The 20,240-nt window shown below is 43.3% G+C and overlaps 1 protein-coding gene across 1 annotated transcript in view; it reads right to left on the reverse strand.

Annotated features, from left to right (window-relative positions):
- Nucleotides 1-20,240, reverse strand: part of wwc1 (WW and C2 domain containing 1) — a 161,430-nt gene that overhangs the window by 54,738 nt on the left and 86,452 nt on the right. Inside the window, exons 12-15 of the mRNA XM_078551048.1 lie at nucleotides 10,905-11,025; nucleotides 10,472-10,549; nucleotides 9,943-10,029; nucleotides 1,073-1,265 (exon numbers count right to left, since the gene is read on the reverse strand). Coding sequence (XP_078407174.1) covers nucleotides 1,073-1,265; nucleotides 9,943-10,029; nucleotides 10,472-10,549; nucleotides 10,905-11,025 — 479 coding nt within the window. The remainder of the gene's footprint in view (nucleotides 1-1,072; nucleotides 1,266-9,942; nucleotides 10,030-10,471; nucleotides 10,550-10,904; nucleotides 11,026-20,240) is intronic.

Raw genomic sequence — 20,240 nt, forward strand, 5'->3', positions numbered from 1 at the left:
AAGCAACATAACTACAACTTTAGAACAGCAGTCTGTAGACCATTTTCAATCCGTTACTGCCTCATCTGTGAACGTTGGCGCTCTGAATTTGTCCACATGCCTGTTTCTCAACTCAATTGACTGTTAATTTCTAGTATTGTTATTTAGTCCTGTTCCAGCACAAGTGAAATTGCTCCAAAATTTGTCATTCTAACCATAAGAGACAATTACTCCTAGAAGGGAGTGTCTCTGCTCACTATCATAATGTTCCAGAATACGATGGACCCATAAGATGTGACAAATGTGACTTTGCTTACTATCTTCTAAGCGATTAAAAATACAGAAAATGCATACAAAAATCTTTAAAATGGTTGTGATTATTCGCCAAGTTGGAATGACATCTGTCCTTGGAGATGGATGGAATTTTCAGTGTGTAAAGGATGTAAATAATTTAAAGAATTAAGATAATTAATCTAGCTTTCTTACTGTTTGTGCATTCTCCTTACACTGTATAATGTTACAAATCTGGGGAAAGTGACCATTGTATAGGAACAATAACATCTGTTGTTATGAGCAATTTGCCGAAGACTTTATGTCATGTCTGACACTTAAATCTAAACAGTAAATATTCATGTATGAGGATTAGTCAAAACTATTGGTTCAAATCAAAGATGCTCAAGGAAGTAGGTGTGGAGCAGGATAATAACCCTTAATCCTCCCTACAAAATGGTAGTGATGAAGGATGAACTCATGCATTTGAACAACTCCTCCTTATTCACTGATTTGCTCTTGCATTACAAGAATTGAAATGCTGTCAGGAGTTGGTGTGTGTGAGACATATGGCTTACGGTTCAATGAACATTTACAAAATGGAAACACCATTCCAGTTTAGAATCGCAGAAAAAAAAAATGGGCCAATTGCTAGCCCAAAGCTATTGAGTCCAAGGACTACACTACTGGAATGCTAAATAAGTTGGGACTCAGCTGCAGTAAGAACCCAAAGTTCTTGGCCAACTGCAAGCTCACAAAAGTGCAGTTTCTCAGCATATAAAATGCAATTGTAGCGTTTTTAACATTCAACACAATTACCAACCAAACATTCTTCCCGGTGAGATTTATCCACCGAGCAAACATCAACTCGCAGAGTCTTCTGACGCAAAGCAGAAAAGGAAACGGTGATCCAAAAGACTTCATTATATGCCAGGCTTTCAGCAGCTATTGATGCTTTGGTGCGGAACAGACAACTTGCATTTTCAGAGCATGGGAGCACAGCCACTCGGATATAACTGCAAAAAAAAAATTAAAAATCAGGTCAAGTGTACTAGAAAATAAAAAAAAATTTGGTTTAAGGAGAGAATTTCAGAGCTTAGGCCCTCGGATTTTCTTGATGTCAGGTTGATGGAATATGAAAGGGCTGTTACACCATGCAGAAGACATTGTAGCCTGTCATTCAGTGGAAGCAGGGTTCGTGCTGGGGACCCAGGTCTGGACTTCTGACAAATTCATAAAATCCCTATGGGACTGAAGGGCACATTTCTGCAATGTTTCTGGGGCTTGAGAGGCTAGGTAGTATCATCAATGCAGGTGGGTGCAATTATAAATTTACAGAGTCAGCTTCCATTGTAGATGTGGATGTAGACATTTATAATGGAAATACAAGATGAGGGCAGAATCTATGACTAAGATGGGAACTGAATTATGTCGGTGCCCTAGTTCACTTATCCCTTCCCTCTAACCACAACAAGACTCCACTTGGCCTTGATTTGCATGTGCAACACCAATGAGAAATAAACTAATATTGTTACACTCCCAGTCCATTGAAATGGTTCGGTCATACTTAATGATAAAGTACGCTATTTCTTTTCCCACAGAAATGGAACCGCAACCTCTAAAGAAAAATCAAGTATGTCAAGAATACCTGTTAATTCTTACTTGCTTTCGAGGTGCTGATGTAGCTACTCAGTCTCTTACATAAACAACAAGTTGCATTTGTGGCACCTCTAACCTAGCAAAACATGCCAATGCACTTCACAGGTGTACTATCAGACAAAATTTGACACTGATGCACATGAGGGGATATTAGGGTAGGTAAACAAAAGCTTGATCAAGGAGGTAGGTTTTAAGAAGCATCTTAAGGGAGGGAAGAGGGGCGAAGAGGTTCAAGGGTATTCTAGAGTTTAGGCCCTCGGTGGCTGAAACTCCAATGGCGGAGCAGTTAAAATCAGGGATGTGCAAAGCACCAGAATTGGAGGAGTGCAGTTATCTTGGAGGATTGTAGATAGGGAGGGACAAATCCATGACGAGGTTTGAAAGCAAGGATGAGGATTTTAAATTCAAGGGATTGCTTAACTGGGAGCAAGGGGAGGGCAGCAAGGGCAAGGGTGATGGGCGAACGGTACTTGGTACAAGTTGGCAGCAGAGTCTTGGATGAGCTTAAATTTATGGAGAGTGGAAGATGGGAAGCTGGCCAGGAGTACATTACAATAGACTAGTCTAGTGGTAACAAAAGCAGGATGGATGTTTCAGCAGCAAATGAGTCAGCCAATGCTATGGAAGTGGAGATAGTGATGGCAAGGATATACGTAGGCTTACAAAGGAAAAGGAGGTGGCAGCCTTGCAGGGCAGCTATTTTAGGTAACAATACCCAGAGTGGGACAAAAGCACGTAGTATCTGGAACAAAATAAATGAATTAACGGCACAAATAGAGGTTAATGGGAATGGTTTTATAGCCATTACGGAGACGTGGTTACAAGGAGATCAAAGCTGGGAACTAAATATTCAGGGGTATGTGACTTTTCAAAAGAACAGGCAGGAAGGAAAGGGTGGCGGGGTCGCTGTGTTAGTATGAGATGGAATAGTACAATAGCAAGAAAGGATCTTGGATCGGAAGATGTAGAATCCATATGGGTGGAGGTAAGAAATAACAAGGGGAAGAAGACACTGGTGAGAGTAGTCTATAGGTCCCCTGACAGTAATTACTGTAGGACAGAGAATAAATCAGGAGATAATAAAGGCATGTAAAAAAGGCTGTACATTAATCATGAGTGACTTTAATCTTCACGTAGATTGGGAAAATCAAATTGGCAGAGATAGACACGAGCAAGAATTCATAGATATTCGGGACAGTTTCTTAGAACAGTATGTTGTGAATCCAACCAGGGATCAGGCTATTTTGGATCTGGTAATGTGCAATGAGGCATGTTTAAGAAATGATCTCAGAATAAAGTATCCCGTAGGCAACAGTGACCATAATGTGGTAGAATTTAGCATGCAATTTGAGAGTAAGAAACTTGGGTTGGAAACAACTGTGCTAAACTTAAATAAGGGTAATTCCAATGGAATGAGGGCAGAGTTGGCTGGAGTGAACTGGGAATGTTGGCCTTTATTTCAAGGGGAATGGAGTATAAAAATAGGGAAGTCTTGCTAAAACTATACAAGGCACTTGTTAGGCCACATATAGAATACTGTGAACAATTTTGGTCCCCTTATCTAAGGAAAGATATACTGGCATTGGAGGCAGTCCAGAAAAGGTTCACTAGGTTGATCCCGGGCATGGAGGGATTTTCTTCTGAGGAGAGTTGAATAGGTTGGGCCTGTACTCATTGGAGTTTAGAAGAACAAGATGCGACCTTATTGAAACATATAAGATTCTTAGGGGGCTTGGTAGGGTAGATGCAGAGAGGTTATTTCCCCTTGGGGGAGATTCTAGGACCAGAGGGCATAATCTCAGAGTAAGGGGGCGCTCATTTAAAACAGAGATGAGGAGAGTTTCTCCTCTCAGAGGGTAGTCAATCTGTGGAATTCTTTACCGCAGAGAGCTGTAGAGGCTGAACCATCAAGTATATTCAAGGCTGAGATAGACAAGATTTTTAATCAGTAAGGGAATCAAGGGTTTTGGGGAAAAGGGAGGAAAGTGGAGTTGAGGATTATCAGATCAACTATGATCTCATTGAATGGCGGAGCAGACTCGGTGGGCTGAATGGCCTACTTCTGCTCCTACATCTTATGGTCTGCATCTCTTCATATTGCCTTTGATGGTTTATTTAGCCATTCATCCTCATCTGGACACAACCTTTGTTTGTTTACAATATCCATTATCACACTGTTGGCTGTCACATCATGAAATATTTTGTTATTTAATCTCCCCAAGCCTCCACCCTGTCACAGACCTTCTCTTTTGTTCTTCCTGCCCACACCCCCCTTCCACTGGCTTAAAAACTTACATTTCGATCTTTCTATCAGTCTGATCCTCGACCTGAAATCTTAACTCTTGTTTCTCTACACAGATGCTGCCTGACCTACTGAATTTTTCCAGCATTTTTTGTTCTTATTTAAGTTGTGGTAAATGGTTATTTTCAGACTGCAAAATGATAAGAAGTGGTGTTCCTCAAGGCTCAGTACTGTTTTACTGATAGATGCAAATTACATGGATATAGGAATAGAGTAAAATTTCAAAATTTGCCAACGATACCAATCTTGGAGATGTGACAGACAGTGAGTATGATACTAATTGACTGCAACAGATCTTGCTTAGGTAGACTCGCAGAATGCGCAGGCAAATGGCAGAACAAATTTAATACAGAGGAGAAGTGTGAGATGATGCATTTTGGCAGAAGGGATAGGGCAAGGCAAGTCAAACTTAATGACATAGTTTCTAAAGAATGTGCAGGAACAGAGGGTCCTGGGTGTTCACTGCATAGATCTCTGAAGGTGGCAGGACATATTAGAGACTGGTTCACAAAGCATATGGGATCATGGGCTTCGCAAATAGGGGTAATGAGTACAAAAGCAGGGAAGATATGATGAACTTTTATAAAAATCTGGTTAGGCCACCACCAGAGTATTTCATCCTGTTGCAGTCACCACACTCTATGAAGGATGTGAGATAGGGCAGAGGAGACTTATCAGAATGGTTATGAGGGAATTTTAGTTACAAGGTTAGGTTGCACAGGTTGGGGTTGTTCTCCTTGGAGCAAATGAGATTGAGGGGAGATTTGATAGAGGTGTACAAGATTATGATAGGTTTAGATAAGGTAGAAAAAGAATAGCTGTTCCCATTAGCTGAAGGTACAAGGACTCGGAGGCACAGATTTAGATTTTGGGTAAGAGATGCCAGGGGAGTGAGAAAGAAGGTTTTCAATGCAACAAATGGTAATGACACAGGACTTGCTGCCTATGAGGGTGGTAGAAGCAGAGACAATGAATGATTTCAAAAGGAAATTGGATGGGTACTTGAGTGAAATAAACCTGCAAGGCTATGGAGATTGGGTGAGGAATGGGACCAATTGGATTGCTCTACAGAGAGATGGCCTGGACTCAATCTGCTGAATGGCTTCTTGTGCCATAATGACAAATGACCCTGAGGTTGACAAGCATTTGCTATGGGATTCGTCAATATTAAACATCAATAGTTGGTTCACATTGTTTCCTGCAATGTGTGTCATGGTTACATTTCAATTATTTTTCAAAACGTTTAAAGATTTAACGAGGTTCTCAGAACCACAGAGTGCAGAAGAGGCCCTTCGGCCCATCGAGTCTGCACCGACACATTAGAAACACCTGACCTACCTATCTAATCCCATTTACCAGCACTTGGCCCATAGCCTTGAATGTTATGACGTGCCAAGTGCTCACCCAGGTACTTTTTAAAGGATGTGAGGCAACCCGCCTCCACCACCCTCCCAGGCAGTGCATTCCAGACCGTCATCACCTTCTGGGTAAAAAAGTTTTTCCTCACATCCCACCTAACTCTCTTGCCCCTCACCTTGAACTTATGTCCCCTTGTGACTGACTCTTCAAATAAGGGGAACAGCTGCTCCCTATCCACGCCCCTCATAATCTTGTACACCTCAATCAGGTCGCCCCTCAGTCTTCTCTGCTCCAACGAAATCAACCCAAGTCTATCCAACCTCTCTTTGTAACTTAAATGTTTCATCCCAGGCAACATCCTGGTGAATCTCCTCTGCACCCCCTCCAGTGCAATCACATCCTTCCTATAATGTGGCAACCAGAACTGCACACAGTACTCCAGCTGCAGCCTCACCAAGGTTCTATACAACTCCAACATGACCTCTCTACTTTTGTAATCTATGCCTCGATTGATAAAGGCAAGTGTCCCATATGCCTTTTTCACCGCCCCACTAACATGCCCCTCCGCCTTCAGAGATCTATGGACACACACGCCAAGGTCCCTTTGTTCCTCTGAATTTCCTAGTGTCATGCCGTTCATTGAATACTTCCTTGTCAAATTACTCCTTCCAAAGTGTATCACCTCACACTTTTCAAGGTTAAATTCCATCTGCCACTTATCTGCCCATTTGACCATCCCGTCTATATCTTCCTGTAGCCCAAGACACTCAACCTCACTGTTAACCACCCGGCCAATCTTTGTGTCATCCGCAAACTTACTAATCCTACCCCCCACATAGTCATCTATGTTGTTTATATAAATGACAAATAATAGGGGACCCAGCACAGATCCCTGTGGTACTCCACTGGACACTGGTTTCCAGTCACTAAAGCATCCTTCTGTCATCACCCTCTGTCTCGTACAACTAAGCCAAAATTGAATCCACCTTATCAAATTACCTGTATCCCATGTGCATTTGCCTTCTTTATAAGTCTCCCATGTGGGACCTGGTCAAAGATATATGAAATCCATATAAACTACATCAACTGCACTACCCTCATCTACACACCTGGTCACCTCCTCAAAAAATTCAATCAAATTTGTTAGGCATGACCTCCCTCTGACAAAGCCATGCTAACTATCCCTGATCAAACCTTGCCTCTCCAAGTAGAGATAGATTCTCTCCTTCAGAATTTTCTCCAATAGTTTCCCTACCACTGACGTGAGAGTCACTGGCCTATAGTTCCCTGGCTTATCTCTACAACCCGTCTTAAATAGCAGAACCACATTAGCTGTTCTCCAGTCCTCTGGCACCTCCCCCGTGGCCAGAGAGGAATTAAAAATTTGGGTCAGAGCCCCTGCGATCGCCTCCCTCAGCAGTCTGAGACAAATCATCCGGACCTGGAGATTTTGTCCACTTTTAAGCCTGCCAACACATCCAATACCTTGTCACTCCCTGTATCAATTTGCTTAAGAACCTTGCAGTCTCTCTCCCCGAGTTCGATACCTTCATCCTCATTCTCTTGGGTGAAGACGGATGTGAAGTATTCGTTCAACACTCCTCTGGCTCCACCCATAGATTTTCCCCTTCGTCCCTTATGGGCCCTATTCTTTCCCTGGTTATCCTCTTCCCATTGATATACTTATAGAATATCTTGGGATTTTCTCTACTTTTACCGGCCAGAGCTTTCTCATTTCCCCTCTTTGTTCTCCGAATTGCTTTCTCAAGCTCCACCCTGCACTTTCTGAACTCCACTAATGCCTCCGCTGATTTGCTTCCCCTGTACCTGCTAAAAGCCTCTCTTTTCCTTGTCACCGTATCCTGAATATCTCTGGTCATCCATGGTTCTCTGGGCTTGTTACTCCTTCCTATCACCCTAGAGGGAACATGTTGAGCCTGTACCCTCCCCATTTCCTTTTTGAACGCCCCCCACTGCTTCTCTGTAGATTTCCCCACAAGTAGCTGTTCCCAGTCTACCTTGACAAGATCCTGCCTTATTTTACTAAAATCCGTCCTCCCCCAATCCAAAACATTTTTTTGCAACTTGTCTATTTCTTTGTCCATAACAAGCTTAAATTGTACCATATCACTAAAATGCTCCCCCACCACCACCTCAGCCACCTGTCCAGCTTCATTCCCCAGAATTAGGTCCAGCACTGCGCTGTCCCTTGTTGGACCCTCTACATATTGACCTTAGCAGTTCTCCTGTACACATTTCAAGAAATCCACTCCATCCAAGCCCTTAACACTATGTCTCTCCCAAATAATGTTGGGAAAGTTGAAATCACCTAATATAATTACCCTATTGTTATTGTTTTTAAACACCTCCGCAAATTGTGCACACATTTGCTCCTCAATTTCCCGCTGACTATCTGGGGGTCTATAATAAACACCTAACAATGTGGCTGCCCCTTTTTTATTCCTAAGCTCTACCACAAAGCTTCATTCGATGCCCCCTCCAAGATATCATCTCTCCTTACTGCAGTAACTGACTCCTTAACTAATAATGCAATGCCTCCTCCTCTTTTACCCCCTCCCCTGTCTCGTCTGAAGATTCCATATTCCTGAATGTTAAGCTGCCAATCCTGCCCCTCCCTCAACCACGTCTCAGTGATGGCTACTATATCACAATTCCACGTGTCAATCCTCACCCTTAACTCATCCGTTTTACCTGTAATACTCCTGGCATTAAAGTAGAGGCCATCCAGCCTTGCCTTACTCCCTTGAAACTTAATGCAGCTGTACTCCCTCTGACTTGAACGTCTTACTGTATTATGATGTGTCCCTATTCGGCTAACATTCTGTGTCCCCTCACCCTGCCGAATTAGTTTAAACTCCTCCCAACAGCACTAGCAAACCCACCCGCAAAGACGTTAGTGCCGCTCTGGTTCAGATGTAGACCTCTCATTAACAAGTTTCAAGAATCTCCATCAATGAAGCCATAAGATGGCTTAGAAACATGGCTTTTACATGGTGGGTGTGAAATCATCTCAAATATCTACTGCCACTTCCCCATAAACTGCTTTGTGCCCATCGGTACTGCTGACAACACAAGAGGAAATCTATTCTACAGTTATTTTGGGCTTTTGGAGGACTTTGTCAAAAATCTTCTATGAAAGACTTATTAAAATATAGGGCTGAATTTTATGCGGCACCATGGGCCCCACCTACTAGGCTAAAATAATTGGGGGCAGCCCGCCCAGTAGAAGAAACGATACTCCATTGTCATTTTATAGTCAATTGGTCGTTAATAGACTGGAGGCTGGATTTCTGCCCCTCAGGGACAGGAAGTCCTGCATCAGAGAGCTGCTGACCAATCAGATGCTGGAAATGCCACCAGGATTAGCAGCCACTACCAGTACTGCACTCAGGGATTGAGGAGGTATTCGACTCTGCATTGGGACTGTAAGCCTTTGGGGTTCTCGTGGACTCCGGCAAGGGTATGCGAGACCATGGGTCGGGGTGGGAAAGTGGTAAGCCTAGGGGGAGTAACATCTTGTTCTCCAATGGGTCCAGGGGGATCTCCGCCCTTACCCGCCATGAGCCCGCACAGGGAAACCTGCTGGACTAGCCGCTTGGCATGGGCCTCTCCCACCTTCAGTTAAATCCTGGCGGTGGCGGGATGAGGCCCTTAACTTGGCATTAACTGTTTGTTTCCTCTGGCAATAGGCAGCAATTTTGAAGGCACAACAAAATTACTTCTAAATTTTTCTGCAACAAGCGATTTATTTGCTCTTGTACGCAGGCTGCTGAATTTTCTTAGGCTGGCATCATAGCCATAATGTTGGACTATACTTTACATTGGTAACTAATATAGTCTCAATGCAAGTCCATGGATTCATTGCTCTAACTTGCTACAGCAAATCTTAATGGTAATGTTGCAAAAAATATGCAAAACCGATTAAAAGTTATTTGCTTAATTGCTCGATTAATTGTTCCACAAAAGGCTGTTGATCATTTTAAGATGGAGTACCTACGATGAACATTTTGGCACATGAATCCAGGGGAGCCCTGGCCACAATTTAACTTCATGCTAAACTTTAAGTATATTTCTTATTCCCAAATCCATATAATAGTATAAAAAACAGAAATGTTGGCATTCAACAATTTGAATTGTCCACAGGAATGGGAGGGTAAATAAACTTAATGTACATCTTTTTAAAGTGTATTCACCTTCCAAAAGTCATCACAAGTAGTACCCTTTCGGCTAACTTAGTCAGCACTTCAATCAGCTTAACCCGATCTTGTAATATTTAATTTGTAACAAAAGCAATAATAGTAAGTGGTGATGAAATTATGCATATCTATATCACAAAGATTTTTTCTACTTACACTGTACGGTTCTGTGGTAATGAGAGTCCTGCTAGATTGCTCAACTGAATAATAAATATTGCAAATCTTTTGCTTTTATCATCATACCTGCAAAAAAGGGCACTTACTGTTAAGCAAGAAACTTTGCTGAGTAATAACAGCTCACCTAAATATTATGCAAATTAATGAAACAGTATGAAAAACGAAGTATAAACAAACACATTTCAATTCTAGTGAGCTAAAAAACAAAGCAGTTTGGCCAGTTTATTGGAGGCCTTCATGGCTCCCTTTTGGCCTTCAAGCTTTTCCAACTTTTCAATGAATTTCCATTTCAATTGCTTGGCTGCCTCTTCTTTTCGAACTCCCCAATGATACTTAGAACAGGTTTTCTTTTCTTTTCAGAATTCTTCTCCTTTGGTTAAAATTCAAGTGAACTTTTGGCAAATGAGTTGTTATATCCAGTTGTAAAAATAAAAAAAAAGTTCTAGTTTTTAAGTTGCCAGCAATTTTTAAATCTTTAAGACAATATTAAGAGGACTTCAGGTCTTACTTCATTCCAATCTGGAGTCGGGAAGCTCCTAGTGCTTCAATTTCATCATCGAAAAGTACATCTTCTATCTCACACGATCTAGAGTCAGAATATAACATATAAGAACAAACTACACAACTTTTTAGTCAATGAGCTATTTTGTATTTTTCAGTAATTATACTTGGGCCAGAATTTTCCAGCCCCTCCCACCTGCAGAATCTTCCAGTCCTGCCGAAGTGAATGGAAGTTTTAATGGCCCGTTGCCTCGGGACCCACCGCGCCATGGCCGAAAAACCAGGCCTTGGACTCTTAATTAATTTTGTTGAAGGAGTTTGGTGACAAAACGGAATGGCGAGTTTCAAAACTAAAAAAAGAGTTTGCAAGTGCACATGGAGAACAGGACTAAAGGAAATCATTTTTCGATTTCAATAAAACATAAACGTGCTTTATATACCTTCTGACTGCTTCATATACACCACTGTCACCTGCCACTGACTCGTCTGATACGGCTGCAGAAACACATGCAATTTTGTGATGGATTACTGGTCCAGACATCTCCGTTTGAGTGCTAGCATCTGAAAAGTAGCAGGAGATAACATTAATCAACCTCATTTTAAATTTTCTAAGCAGAATTTCAGTCATTTGGTTTAATTTCTAGGAAGAATTACGATAGAAAAAAATTGCAAATGCTGGAAATATAAAACAGAGAAAAAGTTAGAACGATGCAGCATGTCCATCAATGCTAAAGAGAAGAAAAAGGATGGCACTGAACATGTATATTCCTGAACATTGAATCCAAAGTTTTATAGCCTGAAGGGCTGCAACACCTACGAAAATTGAAGTCAAAACTTGGATGAGGTGCCAATCCTGCGGGCTGCTTTATCCTGGCTGCAGTTGAGCTTCTCGCACGCTAAGTAGGGTTCAAAATACTGACGGGGGGTAGCTGGGAACAAGCAGAATTTCCTTTACAATGGTACAATGAGGTCCCTTTTCAGTTAAAAAAAAATGCAATACTGGGTTGCGGGGGGTGGGGGGATGCGGGGGGAGCGGTGACAGCACTTCCCATTCATGATGAAAGTTTAGGCGGAGGTTTACATTCACTAACTGCAGTCAGGTCTTTTTGACCAACATTTCTAAAAAAACACTTCCATTTATAAAACCAGTTTTTTTTGGTAATAAGTCTGCAATAAAATGATCATGAAACCGCTATATTATTGTAAAGACGCATCTAGTTCGCTAATGTCCTTCAAGAAAAGAAATCTGCCATCCTTACCTGGATTGGCCTACATGTGACTTCAGGTCTACAGTGATGTGGTTGACTGTTAACTGTCCTCTGAAATGCTGTACTCAGTTGTACCAAATTGCTACATACAAGTTAAAGAATAAAAACAGATGGACGACCCGGTATCGACCCAGGCGTCAGAACTAACAAAGGTACAAACTTCTCAATCGATCCTGCAAAGTCCTCCTCACTAACATCTGGGGTCTCCTGCCTAAATTGGGAGAGCTGTCCCACAAACTAGTCAAGCCTGACAAAGTCATGCCCACAGAAACCTAAAAACCATTGTCCCAGACTCCTCCATCACTATCCCTATTATGCCCTGTCCCACCGGCAGGACAGAGCTGGTAGCAAAGTGGTATATGGTCAGGAGGGAGTGACCTTGCAAGTCCTCAATATTGGCTCCAGACCCCATTAAGTCTCATCAGGTCAAACATGGGCAACGAAGCCTCCTGCTGATTATCACCCACCTTCAGCTTATGAATCAATGCTAATCCATCACTTGGAAGAAGCATTGAGTGTAGCAAAGGCACAGAATGACGTACCCCACCCAAAGTACAATGTCCATCAATAATAGTGGCTCGGTAGTACCTCTCTCTTGAAGGACTGGCTCTCCTGAAGGACATATCTAATAGAAGGTATGGGAAACTAACAAGAAAGCTAAGAAAAAACTTATTTGAACTGGTCCTTACCAATCTACCTGCACAGATGCAACTGTCCATGATGGTATTGGCAGGAGTGACCAATGCACAGTTCTTGTAGAGACAAAGGGTTGAACTTTACACTCCTCCACCGGCAGGTGTGAAGGTCAGGAGTAGGCAGGTAAAATTCATCAGGTGGTCTTCCCGCTGCCCGCCTCCCGCCCCTCACCTGTCTGAGAAGGCATTGGGCAGCCTGTCCACCCTGGGCCTATTGAGGGCCTTAAGTCACCAATTAATGGTCAGTTAAGGGCCTCATCCCACCCCCAATGATATTTTACAGGGCATGGGGAGGCCCATGCCATGTGGGAAGCCTGGCAGCTTTTTTTTGGTGATGGCAAGGGGAGAGGGGAACATCTTTGCCAGTCCTTTGGGCCCATCGGAGGCTTCCCTCAAGGTTAACACCCCTTCAACCCTGGCCTGGCCTCTTGACCTGGCGCCCCAGCCTCCTCACCACTTTTGCTGAGACCCCTGACCCTGGACTTACCTGGGCTCCTCAGTGTGGTTGGACTGCCTGTAGTCCCAGCAGTGGCCACCAACTCTTGGCTGACGATGCTGGGTCTACAGAGCTGTCAGCCATCCGCTTCCTCCCAAGAGAGGGGTTGGGTGGTGTGTGGTTGGAAAGAGTCGCGCCTTAAAGCAATTAATGCTTATCCAAGCACCAACTGCGGGGCAGCCGTGGGATCTTGTGCGGGCTCCTGCAACTTTTTAGTTGGGACTGCAGTGTCCCGTAAAATCCAACCCAAAGTCTTGTCTTTATACTGAGGACACCGTCCATTGTAATGTGTGACACTACCACCAGGCCGAATAGGAAAGGCATGGATCAAATCTAGCAGCTCAAAACTGGGTATCCATGAGATGCTATGGGCCACCAGCAAAAGTAGAATTGCCTTCAGACACAATCTGTAATCTCATGACCTGGAATTTTCCTCATTCTACCATTACCATCAAGCCAGCGGACCAACACTGGTTCAATGAGTAGTGCAAGAGAACATGGCAGGAGCAATATTAGGCATACTTAAAAATTAAGTGCCAACCTGGTGATGCTACAATACAGGTCTACTCCATGTGCAGAAGCAGCATGCTACAGAGCTAAACAATCTCACAACCAACAGATCAGCTCTAAGCTATCCAATGCTGCTACATCCAGCTGTGAATATTAGTGGAAAATTAAACAACTAACTGGAGGAGGCAGCTCCAAAAACAGCATCCACAATGATAGGGAAACCCAGCATATCAGTGCAAAAGACAAGACAGAAGCATTTAAACCCATCTTCAATCAGAAGTGCCAAGTGGTGAGGTGAGTGCTCCAAAAACAAAAACAAAAATAGCTGAAAAACTCAGCAGGTCTGACAGCATCTGCGGAGAGGAACACAGTCAACGTTTCGAGTCCGTATGACTCTTCATCAGAACTAAGGAAATATAGAAATGAGGTGAAATACAAGCTGGTTGAGGCGGGTAGGACAGGTAGAGCAGGATAGAGGGCCAGTGATAGGTGGAGGCAAAGAAGAGATTGCCAAAGATGTCATAGACAAAAGGACAAAGGGGTGTGATATTATCTAACAAATGTGCTAATGGTGACATTAAGGGTAGAAAGCAGGACAAGCAAGTGACAGATGGCCCGAGTGGGGGTGGGGTGGGGGGAAGGGATCGAAATGGGCTAAAAGGTGGAGATAAAACGATAAATCGAAATAAATTTAAAAATAGGTGGGAAAAGAAAAATATATTTTAAAAATTATAAATTATTGGAAAAAGGGTGATCGGAAAGGGGGTAGAGATGGAGGACAGAGTTCATGATCTGAAGTTGTTGAACTCAATGTTAAGTCCGGAAGGCTGTAAAGTGCCTCGTCGGAAGGTGAGGTACTGTTCTTCCAGTTTGCGTTGAGCTTCACTGGAACATTGCAGCAGGCCAAGGATGGACATGTGGGCTGTCTGCCTTCAGGAAGCTTTCTTGCAGCGCTCACTTGCGCCCGCAGAAACGTCATCGCCTGCCCTCTTCCTGTCCCCGCCCCAGCAGCGCTGAACTTTTCAACACGCGTTTCATGCTGGCTGGCCGTTAATTGGTCAACCAGTGTGAAATCACAGCCGGTGGCCCGCTTCCCGATTGCTCCCGAGCCCGCCGATCACGCGCACCCGACCAAGGTAAAATTCAGGCAAATGAGAAAAGGCAAAGATATAAAGAGTTCACTGATTATGGAGTACTTCACTGTTGTTCATGGTTGAGGCAGTTCTTAAGCTGTAGTCCTTGGTTTTTCTCCTGAAAACACTGCATTGGAATTTGACGTCTTCTTTAGAATTTCTCTGTCTGCTGTCTAAGCATGATCTAAGTAGGCAGGTTTCAAGTTAGTTGAGAGAGAAAGGAGGCAGACAGCCTTCGGCTGCTGTTGCCTGCTTTCAGATGTTACTTTGTTCAATGCTCCAAAGCAAGCAGGGTTTTGTAATAAAGGACATTTCAAAACGGTGGTCCTGATCACATGACCTCTCTCTCCATAATGATCAAGTTTTCCACAGAAAGTAATTGATTATCTCATGTCTGGACAGACCTTGGCTATTATGTTGTGGCCTAGGTGATTAATTTTTAATGTCCAAGCCATCACTTATGAATGACACATTCTCCCATGTAACGAATTAGCAATAACTTATCAACACGTCCAAGGTACAGCCATTATTCTCTATAGGCTCTCCATCTCCAGCCTGATGGAATGGAATGTAGCTATTGCAGTGAGGCAAGTGGTGGCAGCCAAGTTAAGTTTCTGTCCATCTTTGAAGTAAGGTCAGATGAGGTGAGAGTCACTGCCCTTGAAATCAAGGCAGGATTTGACCAAGTGTGGCATCAAAGAGCTTTGGCAAAATTGAAGTCAATGGGAATCTAGGAAAGCTTTCCACTGGTTGACGTCTTTCCTAGCAGATGGTTGTGGTTGTTTGACGTCAATCATCTCAGTCCCCGAACAACATTGCAAGAGTTCTTCAGGGTAGTGTCCTAGGCACAGCCATCTTCAGCTGCTTCATCAATGACCTTCCTTCCATCATAAAGTCAGAAGTGGGGATGTTCACTGAGGATTGCACAGTGTCCAGCACCATTCATGACTTTTCTAATATTGAAAGAGTCCATGCCCATATGCAGAAAGACCTAGACAACATGCAGGCTTGAGCTGATAAATGGCAAATAACATTTGCGCCACACAAGTGCAAGGCAATGACCATCTCCAACAAGAGGGAATCCAACCAGGTCCCCCCTTGATATTCAATGGCATTACCATCACTGAATCCCCCACTATCAACAGCCTGGGGGTTACCATCGACCAGAAACTGAGCTGGACCAGCCATATAAATTCTGTGGCTGCAAGAGCAAGTCAGAGGCTGTGAATTCTGCAGAGCATAACTCACTTCCTGACTGCCCAAAGCCTGTTCACCATCTACAAGGCACAAGTCAAGAGTGTGTTGGAATATTCCCCACTTGCCTGGGTGAGTGCAGCTCCAACAACGCTCAAGGAACTTGACACCATCCAGGACAAAGCAGCCCACTTGATTGGCACCCCATCTACAAATATTCACTGCCACCACCAACGCACACTGTATGATCTACAAGATGCACTGCAGCAACTCACCAACACTCCTTAGACAGCACCTTCCAAGCCCACGATCACCACCATCTAGAAGGACAACAGCAGCAGACACATGGGTACACAACCATCTGGAAGTTCCTTTCCAAGCCACTCACCATCCTGACTTGAAAATATATCGCTATTCCTTCACTGTCGCTGGGTCAAAATCTTGGAACTCCCTTCCTAACAGCACTGTAAGTGTACCTACACCATACGGACTGCAGCGGTTCAAAAGGCAACTCATCACCACCTTCTCAAGGGCAATTAGGGATGGGCAATAAATGCTGGTCTAGCCAGCGATGCCCACATCCCATCAATTAAAAAAAAGTTTTGGTACCCAGCTAATTCTGAACAGTTAGATTCTGGATATCACAGGACAAAGAACAAAGAAAAGTACAGCACAGGAACAGGCCCTTCAGCCCTCCAAGCCTGCACCGATCATATTTCCTGTCAAACTAAAACATTTTGCACTTCCGGGGTCCGTAGCCCTCTATTCCCATCCTATTCATGTATTTGTCAAGCTGCCTCTTAAACACCACTAATGTACCTGCTTCCACCACCCCCTCCAGCAGCGAATTCCAGACACTCACTACCCTCTGCGTAAAAAACTTGCCCCGCACATCTCCTCTAAAGTTTTTTCCTCTCACCTTAAATCTATGTCCCCTAGTAATTGACTCTTCCACCCTGGGAAAAAGCTTCTGACTATCTACTCTGTCCATGCCACTCATAATCTTGTAAACTTCTATCAAGTCGTCCCTCAATCTCCGTCGCTCTAGTGAGAACAATCCGAGTTTCTCCAACCTCTCCTCATAGCTAATAACCTCCAGACCAGGCAGCATCCTGGTAAACCTCCTCTGCAACGCCTCCATATCCTTCTGGTAATGTGGCGACCAGAATTGCATGCAATATTCCAAGTGTGGCCTAACCAAGGTTCTATACAGCTGCAGCATGACTTCCCAGCTTTTATACTCAATACCCCTGCCAATGATGGCAAGCATGCCATATGCCTTCCTGACTAACTGCGTTGCCACTTTCAGTGACCTGTGGACCTGTACACCCAGATCCCTCTGCCCGTCGATGCACTTAAGGGTTCTGCCATTTACTGTATAATTCCTACCTGTATTAGACCTTCCAAAATGCATTACCTCGCATTTGTCCGGATTAAACTCCATCTGCCATTTCTCCACCCAAGTCTCCAACCGATCTATATCCCGTTGTATCCTTTGACAATCCTCTTCACTATCTGCAACTCTTCCAACCTTAGTGTCGTCTGCAAACTTACATTTTCCTCTAAATCATTCATGTATACTACAAAACAGCAAAGGTCCCAGCACTGATCCCTGCGGAACACCACTAGTCACAGCTCTCAATTCAGAAAAGCACCCTTCCACTGCTACCCCCTCTGTCTTCTATGACCAAACCAATTGTATCCATCTTGCCAGCTCACCTCTGAACCCGTGCGACTTTACCTTCTGTACCAGTCTGCCATGAGGGACCTTGTCAAAGGCCTTACTGAAATCCATGTAGATAACATCCACTGCCCTTCCATCGTCGATCATCTTTGTCACTTTCTCGAAAAACTCGATCAAGTTAGTGAGACACGACCTCCTCTTCACAAAACCATGCTGCCTCTCACTAATACGCCCATTTGCTTCCAAATGGTAGTAAATCCTGTCATGAAGAATCTTCTTCAATAATTTCCCTACCACTGACGTAAGGCTCACCAGCCTGTAATTTCCTGGATTATCCCTGCTACCCTTCTTAAACAATGGAACAGCATTGGCCATTCTCCAGTCCTCTAGGACCTCACCCGTAGCCAGTGAGGATACAAAGATCTCTGTCAAGGCCCCAGCAATCTCTTCCCTTGCCTCCCTCAGTTATCACATTGCTTTTTCCTTTTGGGTGTAGTTACAAACAAAACATATCTTCATTGCAAAATATTAGTCTTGCATCAGGGTTCTGAATTTTCTTTGTTCACTTGAAGTAAGACATAAAGAATAATATTGTTTCAGAACCCCTGTGTCTGTTCCCTTCTTTAAATTCTGATTATGTATCGTTTAAAGAGTCCTGGTTTTTAAAATATTGTTCTTAGCTCTCAGGTTGCTGGTCATTTAAGGGGATAGGGAGATTCTGTAGTTCCCATTGACTGCCCACAGGTTTAGCAGAATTGCTCTTACTATGCAAATTTTCCTGACTGCCAACCTGGTCTGCTCTCTACACTTTTAATCTTTCACTGTCCACCTCTATAACCCATGGACTTAATAGCTCAAACACAAGCATTTTTATAAATCTGATTTCTGAGAAGTCAGTGAGTTGTAACTTGATTTTAAGCCCCGATTCAGTGTCTGGAATCATCTCCTCCACCTCACCTGTAGTGGACCTTGCCTCTACATTGTTGGGGCCTTTAAAACTTGAGCCTGCTCATTTGATTTACCAGTGGATAACTCCACATGAATTTCCCTGGTATACTTCTTGAGGACTCCACAACTGGTACCCATTTTGGCATATGTTCCCTTCCCTTTCTCTTTTGTCTTGGGAATGGGTTTTCCCCTAACGTGGAACGCTACTGCCTCCAGGTGGCTGTTCAGCTCCCATTGTACTCCCCTGTGACTCTTCAAAAGGTTATGGGGGTAGCTTGGAATTAGTAATACAAACAGATCAGCCATAATCTTATTGAATGGCAGAGCAGGCTCACTGGGCCAAATGATCTACTTTTGCTCCTATTTCGTATGTTCAACTCAGTGGCGTGTCTCCTTTACTGTCTCTTTGCCTGCTTGGGAACTCCCCCTAGTCCCCCATTTAAATCTGATAAAAAGTGACTGAAAAACCCAATTTCTGGGTGTCCTCCTCCATCTTTTTTTAATTCCATGGGTATTTCCTTGACCTCTTAACGTTACTGACCTGGCTTCGGCCTTTTTAACTTCCTTGGCTTCTATCTTAACCCTCCCTAACACTGCTGACCTGGCTTTCCACTTCTTTTAATCCAACACATGTAATTCATTCGTATTTCTTTCTAACACTGCTGGCCTAGTCCTGGCCTCTGTTGACTCAACACTTCAACCCTCACAGCTTGTATCGCAGGGCCTCTGAACCTTCTTCAGCTTTATGCACCCCTGCAGAACTCTGCTGGCTTCCTCTAGCCTTACCTGTCATGACGGCTGCCTGTCCAGTGTTGGACACCCTTTGCTCTTCCACATGGGTCTTTATAGAGATAGGGAGTGAGTTTTTGAACTCCTCCTGGAGAATTATCTCTCGGAGGCTTTAATTGATGGTCTCTATTTTAAGTGCCTGTATGCAACGATCGAAAGCAAGTTGCTTGACCCTTTCAAACTCGGTGGAAGTTTGTTCGGGTTATTTTCGGAGGGTTTGGATTATAAAGTATCATTTCCAAGACCACGCTTACTTACTGATGGAACCCACACATGCCAATATAGATTCTCCGAGATAAAAGCTAATTCCAGCTGAGTAAATGCAGTCTTTAGTTGCGAGAAGCTGATGACTATTTTAGATTTTTCATGTGAATACTTTTCATTCTTAATAATAGCATTTCACTGAAACCTCTAATTAACACATCTGTCGTCACTATTGATAAACTACCTGACCATTTTAAATTAATCAAGCCACAAGTGGTTAAAACTAATTTTGCCAAATAATATACTGTGCATTCCAGACGGAATTAAGGCTCATGCACACATCTTTTGAATCCGTCATTTGAAGAAGGCACCAAAAAGGAGCAGCAGTAGGCATATGACCCCTCAAGCTGTCGTATTCCACTTATTATCTCAGTGAGGAAAGCCTACGGAAAGCCCACGCAAGTAACATGATTCCAATAATTCAGTACAATTGAAGCACCTCGCAGTACAAGGTTAGAGCAAATTCCTTTGTAAAATCAATATAATTAAAAGTCATGCATTGACCAATATATAACACTTGAGACAGCATCCATCATACATTCACAGATTCTGCAAAGCAAACATCCTGATTGGTTTAAATATAATAATGATTATATAAAGCAACAAATCACAAACCACCATCTGTTTAAATAAACAATGCTGATTAACTCAAATACCCAATTGATTAAAAGTCAACAAATCAAAAGGCAATTCATACCACTGAACAGCTTGGTAAAAGCTGCTTTACATGCCAGGAAACAAATCAAATTGCTTAATTTTTTAGAAACTGCATTTAGTAGGCATCTAAAGTTTCTC

This window comes from Cetorhinus maximus, chromosome 10, assembly GCF_964194155.1.
Source record: "Cetorhinus maximus chromosome 10, sCetMax3.hap1.1, whole genome shotgun sequence".
In the NCBI taxonomy this organism is placed as follows: domain Eukaryota; kingdom Metazoa; phylum Chordata; class Chondrichthyes; order Lamniformes; family Cetorhinidae; genus Cetorhinus; species Cetorhinus maximus.